The sequence below is a fragment of the Tinamus guttatus genome, unplaced genomic scaffold (genome assembly GCF_059628265.1).
Source record: "Tinamus guttatus ecotype Peru unplaced genomic scaffold, ASM5962826v1 Tinamus_guttatus_pri_ptg000172l, whole genome shotgun sequence".
Classification (NCBI taxonomy): domain Eukaryota; kingdom Metazoa; phylum Chordata; class Aves; order Tinamiformes; family Tinamidae; genus Tinamus; species Tinamus guttatus.
In genome coordinates, this window is record NW_028288706.1 from 5662410 (window position 1) to 5676568 (window position 14159).

Genomic DNA, 14159 nt, shown 5'->3' on the forward strand with positions numbered 1-14159 from the left:
AAAAAAACAACAAACGTCCTACTCAGCTGCTAGGGTGAAGTGTAAAGGCAAAAATGCAGTTATTGCTGTTTATGAATGGGGAACGAGGCATAAGACCTCATGGGTTCATTTTCAAGCGTGTCAAACACCTACTAAACCCGTCTGAAACAGCAGGAAGGCTTGGTGCCACTGTTCTTATTCCAGGGCCAAACACCTTATTTTACAAATGCTGCAAAAATGACTTTTTTTTTTTTCCTGAGTTTTCAGTCAGGTATGTGGGACAAGCTGATGAGGCATATGGAGACTTTCAGAGGCCGTTCATGCAATTGCAATGGGGGAATTTTAAAATAAACTTGCAAGGAGCATCATGACTGGTCCTGGGCGTAAAAGGGAGAAAGCATCCTACCCATGAATTTGATGCATAGGTATGATGGAGATAATTTAAATATATATATATTTCTACTCTCCACGTTATTTATGTATTTCTAATCCCCTTAGCTCTACTTATATTATTTGTCTTCATGTATTATTAAAATTATTAAAATGAAAGAAATAATAAGCATTAATTTAGAGCAGTCAGTAGCAGGCGGCAGTAAGCGCTTACAAGCCGGCAGGGCAGCCTGGCGACCCTCCGTGGTGCCTGGGCGGGGAGCGGGGCGGCGGCGGCGGCGGGCGGGCCCGAGGCGCGGGCGGGTCCGTGCGGCGCGGGCGGCGGCGCGGGCCATGTCGGCGGCGCTGCGCGGCGCGCGGCGCTTCCCCTGGCTCTGCAACGTGCTGCTCTACGGGGGGCTCTTCGCGGCGGGCGACGCGGCGCAGCAGCTGTGGCGGCGGCGGCCGGGCAGGGGGGGGCCGCCGCCAGACTGGTCGCAGACGCGGCGGGTGGCGCTGGTGGCGCTCGCCTTCCACGGCAACTTCAGCTACGTGTGGCTGCGGGCGCTGGAGCGCGCGCTGCCCGGCCGCCGCCCCGCCGCCGTGCTCGCCAAGGTGCTCTGCGACCAGCTGCTGGGCGCGCCCGTGGCCGTGCTCGCCTTCTACACGGGTGAGTGCGCGCGGGCGCCGGGCCGGGGCTGGCGAGACACCCGCGCCTGCAGGTGAGCGCCGGGAAGAGCTGGAGCCAGCGGGAGCCGGGCGCGGCGCGAAGCGGGGCACCGCTCGGCCCGAGCCCAGGTGGGCCAAGAGCGCCATGGCTGCTGCGCTTGGGGGCAGTGCACCAGGCGCGATGCCCCTGGGGTTGGACTTCCCATCGGAGAGAAACGAAGCGAAGGTGGAAGTTGAGCGCTAGGGCCAGAGAGGCCACAGAAGGAGCTTTTGAAACTGTTCTGCTTTTCTAGAATTTGATGTAGATACGTGCGATGGTACCATGGTGCTGCTACCATGCCACTGGGGAATTACATGACCTGTTTTGATACCACATGTACAGTACATTTGAGTTGATCTATAGTGTCAACACTGTGAACTAAGTCAACAGATAAGGAGGTCTGATCTTGCAATGTTAAGTAGTCAGAATGGTATTCTCTCTTTGCAATATTACTGGCTTCTCTTTCCAAATAATATATTTTGAGAAGAGTTTAGGCTATCACTGGAAAAATGGATGTTTTCATTTTTGCAGTTTCCTAAATGCCTTAAATATCTTGCCACCAGGTATGAGCATCCTTCAGAAGAAAGAGGACATTTTTTCTGACTGTAGAAAGAAATTTTGGAATACATATAAGGTAAGGCAATAGTTCCCTTACTTCTAGTTAAGCACAAAATAGATACTGTTGGACAAAATATTTAAAGTATGATTCCTTCTCTAACATCCTTCCTCTCACCTCATTATTTGATTATATGTAGGAAGCTTTAGGTACCAGCAGTCATCATCTGGGGCAATCACTACTGCCAGACAGGTAAAATCCTGCCATTCCAAAAATGTACTCTATATATATACACACACATAACACTTGCACCTGGACACCCTACAAAGTGACACCAATAATTATATCCTAAGATTATATTTCCTTCTATCTTGAGAAGTACCCACACATCAGTGTGTAGTTAGCAGTGCCACTGATGACACACAAACTCCTGTTAAAAACATTGTAGAGAGATCTTTTTTAGGAATCATTTTCGGCCTGTTCTTTTCACCGACGGTTTTCTCACATACAGAAACACAATCCCCTTTTTAAGAAGACTTTGATATAAATAGTTGGTTTTAGTTAACATTTCAATATACACGGGGAAAAAAAATCTGTTCTATCGCAGAGCCAAGCCAATTAAAATTTTAAAGATTTCCCAGGCCCAAGAAGAAAGACAGATTAGCAGAAAAATAAAGTAGAATGAAGACTGTAATTCAATATGCATTTCTCTTCATGTGGCGAAACTATATAAGCAGGATAAAAGAAGTAAAAAGGATTATTTTTATTACTATAGAGGGTGCTTCTAAAAACAGCACTCACTATATCCTATAAAAGCATAAGGTTTCTATTGACCTTATGTTCTTTGAGTAAATTATCAGATGATTTTCGCAAAAAAAAATCTTACATGCATGAGTAACTAGAAGGAGCATTGTAAGTGTGAAATAAATAGTGTTCAGTGGTATTTTTCATTCATTGCTGAAACAAATGTTCACACATTTAAACATTTGTTCACCCATCTGGTAAATGTGCTTATGTATCTGGTTGTCAGATGACTACAAAAACTTACTGTGCTTAGATTTTGTATTTAAAATGAGTTACAATAATATTTCTGAGAAACTCTTTAACATAGGAGCTCATGAAAGTGGCAGCAGTTTGTTACTGCAACCTCTAACTTAAACAGTTCACATTCAAACATCTTTTATTAACTTTGTTCAGGTAGGTTTTAGTCTTTGCTAAATATGTTAAGAAAAATGAATCTTTGTGGTTGAAGTCCCTAAGAGTAACAGTGACTCATTTCTTTTTCAGACCGGGCTGATGTACTGGCCTTTTGTGCAGGTGAGTTTCAGAGTAACTCCAGGGGCATTTCTTTGTCATAAAACCTGATCCTGTGCGTTCTCCTAACCCAGCAAGAAGTCAGGGGGAGTTTTTGGATGTGTAGGCTTAAGACCTAGCAATGCCTAGAGCACTAACTGAGCTCTCTCTCTTTCCAATACAGCTGTCAAACTTCATTTTTGTACCTGTTTACCTGAGAACAGCTTACACTGGGCTCTGTGGCTTTCTCTGGGCTACCTTCATTTGCTTTTCCCAGCAGAGTGGAGATGGCACAGCTAAGTCAGCACTTGTGTGGCTCCGAAGAGAGGAGGTCAATGCAGATGAAGAACCATCAGAGAAATAAGAACTTTAGTTCTGAACCCATTCTCAAATGGTAAACTGAGTTTTGAAAGCCAGAAAACTGCACTGCAGCCTCATTGCTGTGTTTACAGTAAAGAGTTGTCCCAACATTTGTTGGTTAGTATAAGCAGTGGAACAGTTTGTCTTTTGCCCATTTATTTGTCGCAGAAGAGGCCAATTCTGTATTGGCAGTTAGTTATTTTCATGCCGCCAGCCCTTCTCCTCTGGGAACAACTGACTGTAACAGGGCAGTGTAAGCATTTGCACATCATGTCAGCCAGCCTTGCTGGCGAAAATTATTAACTATAATTTAATTTTCAAGCAAGTTGTAATTGCTAGAAAAGGAGGAATAGAACATTGAATCATCCGTGGTCATACTTGAGAATTGTTGTAAGTGCAGAATTGCTTTTGCAGAACAAAATTTAACAGACTTCTTATCTAAAATGTGGCATTGCATCTGTAGTACTTGGAGAAAAAAGTACCTTAAAAGTAAGGGCTCCCTATCTGTAGCAGCATAATTGCCTTATTCTGCACTAAAATCTCTATAAAAACAGATTACAGTGGAGAATATAAAAATCTGAAATGCATTTGTACATCTTTTATCTTAACCGGGAGAATGAAGATGATTATTATGGGTAATGTTCCTCAGGGTTCATTACAGATGCTGCATATTCACACTTGTGGGGAGCACTGGCCATAAGCAGCTCTTGCAGCAGAGCCTAACTAAGCCCTGTGCTGCGAGCTGCTGTCCTGCCTATCTGCTGCTTACTCCTGTGTCCCTCAAGGGACAAAGTATTAAATAGCACATGCAAGTCTTTCCACTTTTCCATTGTCATTATGTTCAAGCATAATTAAGATTTTGAAGAAAAAGAGCATGAGGAAGACAGTAACGTGAATGCCAGAATCCAGCTCATAGCAAGCCAGCTATACATAAGGAACTTCTTCCAGCCATATATAAGCAACCTTTCTTCTTCAAGTTATTTTTTTAATGTTTCTAGTCATAAGAGGCACTGATGTATAGTAATTACACATAGGAAATTAGGAAGAGGTAAAAAAATTATAGGCCTGCTTTGTCCGGGCCTGCTTTGTCCGACTGAGAATCAGGTCTGGATGTAGGTGTACTCACCACTATTTTTTAAATGTTTAAATGTATCTCAGAACAGAAAGTGTGCATTTTTTTGTAATTACAGTAAATTCAAAGCAAACTAATAATGGAGTCCTTATTTTATTAGAGTGGGATTTTATGCCTTGAGGTTACTAAGCTGTAAGCTTGAAGCCGTATGTGATTTAACACATTTTGATGAGGAGTGGAAAGGTAAGACTCAGTGCTCTTTGTTATATGAATAATAAACCACTCTGGGGAATGTCTGAATTCCTAGGTCTTGTCTAAACAGTAAACCAAAAGCTGATTAGGCTGTAAAGTGCATTCCTTTTGCAGGCAGCTCTACTACTTAATATATTCTCATTTGCCACCGTTTGTCACTGCAGGAGCCTGCTGCTGCAAGGCTCTGTCAGGGAAAGGCATCATGCAAGTGCTGCTCACTCTACTCCAGGTAAAATCAACTTAATTATCATAGCACAGAGGTCAAGAGTGGTAGCCCATATGGCTTTGATTGCAGCAGATGGGAAGAGGGTAAATTTGAAATGGGGGGGGGCTGCTTCTACAGCCAGCTCTGCTGGCAGGAGGAGCTGCCTTTCCTCTCACAGACGACAAGTCCCTGCAGTTAGTTCATCTTCAGCAGGCACCGCCAGCCCTGGAACAGGGCATCTGTCTATAGCCTTTAGGTGGAATTCATTTTAATTGTCTTTAGACATCTGTAATGTGGACGCCTACAACGTGGATACTCGGTTGCAGCTCCCTCTGTTGCTAGCAGAGGCAAATAGGGAGTTGTGGATAGCTGCTCTAGGTAGGCGAGATGACTTCGATCTACAGCACACCCTTGGGACACTGGCTCCAATGTAGATAGCTTCGTTATAGATTGTTATGTTTGGCCAGGTGGATCCCCTGCTTGGTGTCTATTTTAGATGCCCATGTAGGAGTAATTCTGTGGGTGTTGGTGCTTGTCCACCCTGTGTGAAATGGCAGTCTTGAAACTGGCCTTCTCAGTAGGACTAGACATCCACGGATGTATCTATCTATTTAAAAAGAAGAGATGGGTGAATAGATGTTTTCAGGCTGCTATAGATGTTGCATTGTTATTGTGCATATATGTTTAAAGTCCTCAAGATAAAGAGAGAATTTTAATAGTCATTTTTTTCGGTTAATATTTTTTGAATCAGAATTATGATTCAAAGTCTATTCTATTCAGTGAGAGTTACATTATCACATGATATTTTACATTGTACTTGATGTACAATGACGTATTAGAATTTTTTTTTTACAGCTTTTATTTGTATTTCTGCTTATGCTTTAAGCATTTATGATTAATAGAATTCATTTGGGGAAAAACTGTAAAAATAATGACAAGCAGAGTGATACAGTGTTGTTTCGCTGCATGCTGTAAGCACAACGCCATGTTATGTTGCAACTCAGTGGTGGAACAAAATATTTCTGCATAGGTATAATTAGAATCAAAATAGGAGAATCAAACACTTAAATCTGTCCTCACAACCTGTGTAATTCTGATGCTTTCCTTCTGCAGGAGTATTTAATAAATGGAACATCCGTTTTTTATTTTAAAAAGCTTAAAAGCTTACACAAGCTGTGCTTTGTTGCTGTAGGTTTTTCTGATGCTATCTCATTGCTTGGGAACATGAGCTAAATGCTGTATTCCTGTTTGGTTGGTTGTGGTTTCAGGGACAGGTTTCCCTATTTTTATCATCTGTAGTTACTAAGTACTTGAAAGCTAAGTAACCCAGGTCCATTTTCCGTTTTTGTTTGTTTTTGTTTGTTTGTTTGTTGTTTGTTTTTTCTAATTACCACTATTGATGGTTCTTGTGAAATTTTCAGGCTTACATAACACAAAACAGTGAAGCTGTGTTGGGAAAAATTCTTGCCGTGCATAAATTCATGTACCTCCTAGAGATTTCTTGCCTCAGTTTATTCTGTTTGAGGACCTAATTCCTTAGTTGTTGGAGACTATTATTTCATGACACTTCTTTGGCTTAGGAGACTATTTTTGACACACATATAAATTTATGCTTGTTTCTACAATTGGAGTTTAGTAATCAGTAATTGGGTATGTTCATCAGAAAACATGAGCTAGGTGAGACTCGTCCTTATGTCTCTTATTTTCCTCTTTACTTTAAAAAGTCATAGAAAATTGTGTCCTATGACCGTATAACAGAATTGCAGTGATCTTAATGCCAGATGAACACCGCAGATTTCAATAACCAGAATGATACAAATAGAATTAGACATCAAGTAGGTGCTCAGGAAGGAGGGGATACTCTGCCAATAGCTACTGGGCGTGAATTCAAGTGACATTTCCATTTCACGGGACCTCTGTAAGAGCAAATGGATTGAGAAGACACATTCATATCAAGTATAGCTGCAGCTTCATATTTTTTCAGGAGGGCTGTGGAGATTTAGAAGGTGAAAGAGATAACATGGGAATTTAGAAATGTATTTTTCTATTGCAAATCTTTAATGTACATGAACCTCCTGTGCTTATTTGTATCTGAAAGACACACTTCTAATTCACCAGAAAGCCTCCATCTCTTTCACACCAGAAACAACCAACCAGTAGCAATGCATAAAATAACCCTTTTCATATTGCAGAGATGGTAAAATTGTCTGACTGCAGTTTGGTATCATGTCTGATGGGTAACTTCTCTGTATAGCACAGCGATAAAAATATGAATGTGACATCTGAAATCTATGCAGCTTCTGCCTTAAGAATCTCTGCTCTAAGTGCCAATGCTTTTTGCTAGTGCTGCTGCCTCTATTGCTAGTGCCAGTGCAGTAAAATGTGCAAGAGAGATTTGAATAAGCTCAAGTTGACTGTGTTTTTGAAAAGGCTTAATAAACACTAAGTGTTGCTCTTTGGCTCTGTCTTCAACTGGCGTGTGTGTGCGTGTGTGTAAACAAATCCAAATTCTTGTGCAACATTCCTTAGGATCCTCATGAACCATGAACAGCCAAGTACTCAAAAAGAGCTCTATTTTGATACCGTGTCAAAAAGAGGTACCTCCCACAGTACAGGCCTTAGCCCAGGAGCAAGGTGAAAGGAAAGCAGGGATTACTTGCTGCGTCTAGAGGTTAATGATGTACTTGAAGTTATCTGCCACTTTCTGAACAAGTCAGAACAGAACTTCCATCTTTAAGGCCACTGCTACTAGACTTAATTGCTTTTTAAAAAAAAGGTAAAACTTTGGAATTAGTATGCATTTAGATAATGAATATAATCACAGAAGAAACTGGGGAATGCAGGAAGGAAAAATATGTAAAAGGCTTCAGTAAAATATTAAAGAAAACAGAGTTTAGCAGTCTTTATTGAAGGATGCATGCACTGTAGCTTAAGTATGATATCCTTGGGAAGGAAACTGCTCAGCAGGTTTGAGGCTGAAGTGAGTAATATATTCCACAACTGGAAGAGAGACAACAGCTCCACTCCCTTAGATAGAGGAGAAAGATTTATGGAAAAATTTCAGGTTGAAAAATTCTCTTTCATAGCCTTCATAGCCAAGAGGGACAAAAATGATCAGTCTTTGCATAATGGAGGGCAATGAGTGTTGCCTGGTACTTACTGAATCAAGACAATAATATCTGAATCTCGTGATAGCTTTCAGAAAGGTATCCAAAGGCTTCAAATAATGGACAATCTGCCACATCCGTAATACATCATGATTATTTAAGTATTTTTTGTTAAATATTATCTTTTATTGCCTTTTATCTAATCTTATTCAACCTAATTCTATGGGGATATTGTTATGCCTTTTCTGACTAAATAGTTGGTAGGAAGAGCCTTCTACATGCATGTTCTGGTAAACATTCACATTTTTGTTGATTCTTTGGATAAAATAAATAGGCTTAGCTCTACTAGCCCCGTCCTAATGATCATTTAAGCTTTTTTGTGAACCCTTTATGACTATGCAACCTACACTTTGAAAAGTAGACAGTAACCCTGTAAAGATTATTCCCAGTGATAATTTCACACACAACTCACCTAGATAATATTACTTTCTACTTCTGCTCGGTATTGCTGTGCCTAGGCAGCCAAAGGTCGTATGTTCTCTCCTAATTTCAAAATTGGCCTGGGAATTTGCGTTTAATTGCCTGTCTGCAATGATCAAAGTTACTGCAATCCATTTTAAGCGGGAACAAAGAACACTGATTTCGTATCTGTGTGATCTTCGCATACACTATTCAACAGTGTTTGCCTTAGCAAACATAGCTTTCCTTTTTTTTTTTTTTTTTTTTTTTGCAGTTTATTAAAGTGGCCCAAAGGCTAACACCATATATCCAGATAGAAAACCAGCAACACTTTGAAGAGTAAAATGCATCAACACTACTAAAAATTATAGCTGTTCATGCAGAGAGAAGTTCCAGCACCAGAAAAGACTGAATAGACCTGGAGCATGATCACAAAAGACAGTGTTGAGGACAGCTCTGCTGTAGTGGCAGGTGCGTGACAGAAGTTCATAAACACAAGGATTGCCCTTTGCATGTGCTGGGTTCTAGAAAAGACAGTTGTGAAGTGAGCTGTAAAACAGCAGGGGAAAAAGGATAGCAGGTCTGAATCTGTTCACACTCAGCTGATGCTCCTCGTAAGTGAATGTAACGTGGGACACCTACGCGCAGGCCCCTCTCTGCCAAGAGAAAACCTTAAACACAGCACCTAGATGCAGTCGCTCTCCTTTCCATTAGGGAAGTTAAGACTGATTGAATCAGAGTCCAAGAGGGAGTGTGAAAATGTACCCTAATAGATAGTTCAGTCACCAGGGATATAGGGAGAGAGGGGATTGCAGCTCCCAATTTAGTTACTGTACTTTATGCAGTTAAAATCAATATAAGATACATAAGCACTCAGCTGTCTGTGATAAATACAGTGCCTGGACCATATGGGCTCACAAACCATGCACATGAAGTGCTCCACCACATGAGCTCCTTTATCTGTGAAGGAAGTGTCAGTTTTGTTCCGAATTATATGTCCTTTTATAGGGTATAATTTGGTGGCCAGGTAAAATAAGTGACAACATACTTGCCTGGAGTCAGCATATACTATAAGTAGGGTGTGTGTGCCTATGTAAGAACAAACACTCACTCCATTTCTTCTCGAGTGATAGGTCAGAAAGGCAGCCGTGCTCTCATTGCACCACTCCTCCAGAAAAGGATCTGGAAGCCTTTGACCAGAGTTCTCCATTCCCATCCATAGTCTTTTCCTTTTTCTGCTCTGGCATTGAGAAATCTGCCTTTCGTGCCTGCCTGCGTGCGGTGTTCGCAGCTGCCACTGCGCTGCTAACCTGTCCCCCAGCCTTAGCTGCGGGGCCCGGCGGGGAGCCTGCAGCAAGGCTGCAGAAACGGCCCTACGGGGGTTTGCAAAAAATATCTCTCGTTGAGGTAAAACCACCATTACTTACCTAGCAAGACATTTCAGCTACTTCCATTTAATGCATCACATACTTTTACATCCAAAATATAATAAGTTTTTTAGCCGCAGCTGGTCTGCCACAGTAAACCAACGACACTGAAGGGTTTTATTCTATGCGAAATCTATACTCTATCATGCTTAGCTCATAATCGTCATAATACAGTAAGAAATGATTGCGTGTGTGCACTAATTACCCTGGCTTTTACATGGCAATTCCATATACAGCGCTTTGCTTACTGCTTTTACATACGCAGGTCAGTAGCGTCTGTTGTCCCGTGTGTTTACAAGTCTCCTAAGCAGGCACAGGCACGTTTACCATCTCAGTGTGCAGAACTCAGTCACCTGTTCTGGGTGGCTGCGACCACCATCACTGACACCAAAACCACTGGCACAGTGGTGACTCATCGGCACAACAGCCAGTCCAGTCATAGCCCTGAAGCTGGCTCCGAACGCAGAAAATAAGCCTGTTCCTTGGAAATCTTCCCTACCCGTCACATCAATAACGTATCTGACAGATGCCGTAACTGTTTTTTTTCCCTCTTGTAAAATTTGTACCTTAAAACAGTTAACATAGAAAGTTTATTAAAAAAAAAGGGACAGAAGAGTTTAGAGACAGAATTTTCTAAAACCTGTATTATGGGCACAGCTACAGACATTGCTCTGTGAAAAAAATGTTTCCATTCCCTCTACCAGACATATGTGCCCTGTTGTTTTAGCTACTCCATTTTCTGAATTTTGTGCTATGTCTTTTGACTGCCTATCCAGAAAATTGATGAGACAAATCTGAATAAATGGAAGGTGCTGGGCTAACTTAAGTAGTCTCCATTGCTAATGTAGGAACTTGTGCAAATAGGTTTGACACAAGTACAGACCCTATTTGCAAACACACGCACTTAAAAACTTGGCATTCCCAAGCATGGGCCATTGACTGTTCATTTATCAGTTCAGCTTCCCTTGAAACATATCTTGGACTAGCCAAATGTTTAACAAGCTTCATCCAACCTGGACTGTGTTCTGGGAGCTGCACCTTGCAAGGTTCTGTCATGGTACATGGTGGAGCTCGGCAGCCCCTGGTCCCTGGCCATAGGCACTTTTTTTTGATTTGAAGGGAATAGCGATTAAATACTCCTCCTACTTCAAATTATCTAAGTATTTGCTAGCTCAGAGCCCACTTAATTTGATAGATTTCTAAATATGGAATAAGAAAAATTGCTGGGCAGTCAGATGCTGTAGCTCCAGTGTCGCCAGTTAACATTTATCACACACAGAAGTCAAACAATAAGCAGCAATATGCAGAGATTAAAAAAAAAAAGTAATTTTCACTAGAAAAACAACTTCAAGGACACAGAGTGCTCTACCGTAGCTCAGCCAAGGCACAGGGAAGCATGTCGCATCTGGCACATAATTAGTGGCACATGGTTCACTAACACTTGCCATTAAATGCTTGTCCTTTGCTTTCACAGCTCTAGATATTCAGCCAGGGATGTACAGGAGAAATTTAAATACATTGTCATTTCTCTTCTGTGTGCATGCTTGATAGAACAGCTAATGACACATTAAAAGCAGAGCTACACTCATGAAATATTCCATATAAATGTGTTAAATTAAAAATTTCAAAAATCAGAATAAGATGACACTAATAAACATTTAGGTGTATTATCTTTATGCACATTCAAACAGTTGTATCACCACCTTAGCTCAGAGTCATAAAATAATATTCAATTCACCTTTTCATAAGCTCTTTGGAAGGCCTTGCTTGCCTGCAATACCGCTCCTAAGCTACAGACGCACCTTCCTATCCTAACAGGGCACCAGTGGAATAGGACCAACATCCTAGTTATTTAGCTGCAGCCACTGTGAATTATTTATAAAGTTACTTTAGCCTAAAATATATTTTAAATGAATGGCTAATGTCATGAAAAGCTGTATTTCTAAATAAATAAATAAGGAAGGAAGGAAAAAAAAAAAAAAAAAGCAGTTACAAAACATAAGCCAGGAAAGATTTAAGCGGAAAAAGGAAAAAAAAAAAAAAAAGGAAATGCAGCCCAGACTGAAGGTGGAAACATGCAGCAGAAGAGTATCTTCTAGTTCAAGAATGCTTCTGTGATTTTTAGCTATCCCTTTTCCCTCTGCTTTTAATTAGGATTATATTTAATTAAGACTGTTTGAAAAGATTAACTTTGGCTTAACGGCGATCATTTAGGGAGAATGACAATACAAATGGGTGAGAAATAGAAAGAAACCTGATTTCCATACTGTGATTACTTGGCTATTTATTACAATTGTATTATTGAGTTTTTATTATAAATTAATGAAAACTTTGGGCAGAATTTTAATGCTTTCTGTTATTTCGAGGTTAGAATGACTGTATTGTCTGACAAAGAACAGTGGCCCTGACTCTCACCTTCACTGTAGCCCACGCCAGAGCCACGAAGCCACTCTCCAGAGCCCTCTTGGTGACCTAGATGTGCCACAAAGGCAGCACAGCTGCCTGACCTCTAAGCTAGAAATCTCAAATGCTTGATAAGCTCCATGAAAGCCAAGACCATTTCCCCTCAGCTGATTTACAAGCCATGTTGCCATTACAAATTTTGCCCACACAAGATAGGCCTGATACATATATATATAGTGCCAAGTCTGTCTTGGGAGATCACTGATGTATAATGGAGGCCAAAAGAGCAATAGGTAGGAGAGCAGATGTGCCAGCTGCATTTGAGCAGCTGTAAGTCCTGCTGGCAGGACTTAACTGTGAGATGGCCAAGGAACTAAGGGAACTAAAGCAGACAGGAGAGCTGACGGCAAAAGCAAAGTGCAGAACCAGGGCTCTGAGTTTGTGAGTATCTTCTGGGTGGAGAGAAGGGACTTGATTATTTTATTTTTCCATCACTTTCAGTAGAAGAAAAGCAACCTTTCTGAGTAGAAGAATGTATTTGTATTGCTGAGATGCACTGAGGGGCATTGTCAGTAGGGGAGAAATTTAATTCTGCTTGCAAATGCAGCTGTGGAAACTCTATCACATCACAAAGCAGAAGTGTTATTCTTAGCACATTAGCAACATAATTAGTATATGTGATGCCCCAGTCTTGCTAAAATTTCTGTGCAAACGAACCCAGCAGCACTGCTCCCACGTACCTGCTCATGTCTTCAACTGTCTGAAGGGTTAGGCCCTTAATGGGATTTAAGATTTCTTCAAAACAGGCAGGTAAAAACTTTCTAGTTACAATAAATCATCCTATACATTCTTCACTTTACATAAATTCCATGTATCAGATTTTAATTACTGTTTTTTCTTTTTTTCCATTCTAACCAATACACAGCTTAAAATATGCGATGATTTCTAGGCTCTTCTACCATCTCCTAAACAAAGCACTTCAGCTACAATTATCCAAAGTACTGGAAGGGATGGATTGAAGCTAAATAGTCCTGAGATCCGCCAGAAATTGGCCCTTCTCCCTGATGAGCCTGTTTCCCTTAGTCCAACTCTCATCCAGATCCCAGATGGGCTCTTGTCTCCCTCCCACACTTGTGTTCCTCACTTCTACGGTGAGTCAATCCAGCCCACCCCAGCAGGCAGCTGCACTGTCACCCAAAATCAGCTGTGCACAGGACTGTCACCAGCTCTTCTGCTTGACTCACAGATCTGTTTGGGCTCCATCTCTAAAGGTCAAAAGCAGCAAAGATGGAGTCAGCAAGAGCTCCTCCAGGATGCCAGGTACTCCAATCACAGCAAGCCCCTGGGGAGCACAGCTGACAGGGAAAAATAACAATGCCCTGAAGACCTTCCAAAATAATGTCCAAGTCATTTTGATTGGTAGTTAATCCCAAATCTCTCTCACACACACACACACAAAAAAAAAAAAAAAAAAAAAAAGAGAGAGAGAGAGATTTTCAGAGTTATGGTTTTGAAACTGACATGGACGTTATCTCTCCTCCAAAATTTAAGCAGGCCCCTTGAAAGCAAAGCAAAACTGCTCATGAATATAGTGGCAATGTGAATCAGTCCTTCCTTCAGCAAGTGTAACACTAAGAGTAGTGGTAGTGCTTTTGTAGCATTGATGGTTGAAGAGCAAGATAAAGTTTATAAGCAAAGGTATGGGAAAAGCAGACAAGCTTTCAGACATGCAATACATACTCAGCATTACCAATACCCATCACTCTTCAAGAACCAGACAGGGAGTTCAACATCTCCCTGTCAGTGCAACACTGACTTTTTGTGGGGCACTGGGCAAGCTGCCCAACTCCATCTTCTCTACACCAGAGGTAAGGGTAAGATTCACAAGAAAATGCAAGGGGATTTCACAGGTAAGGATACTCTGCAACTGTAAAGCTCCATGCAGGGATTTTACTCAAATAAAACTTC

The 14159-nt window shown here is 41.3% G+C and overlaps 1 protein-coding gene across 1 annotated transcript; it reads left to right on the forward strand.

Annotated features, from left to right (window-relative positions):
* Positions 1-702: 702 nt before the first annotated feature.
* MPV17L (MPV17 mitochondrial inner membrane protein like) lies at positions 703-3656 on the forward strand. Its single transcript, XM_088523210.1, has 4 exons — positions 703-1018; positions 1621-1691; positions 2901-2930; positions 3091-3656. The coding sequence occupies exons 1-4, from the start codon at positions 703-705 to the stop codon at positions 3268-3270; spliced, it is 597 nt and encodes a 198-aa protein (XP_088379336.1). The 3' UTR covers positions 3271-3656.
* The last annotated feature ends 10503 nt before the right edge of the window (positions 3657-14159 follow it).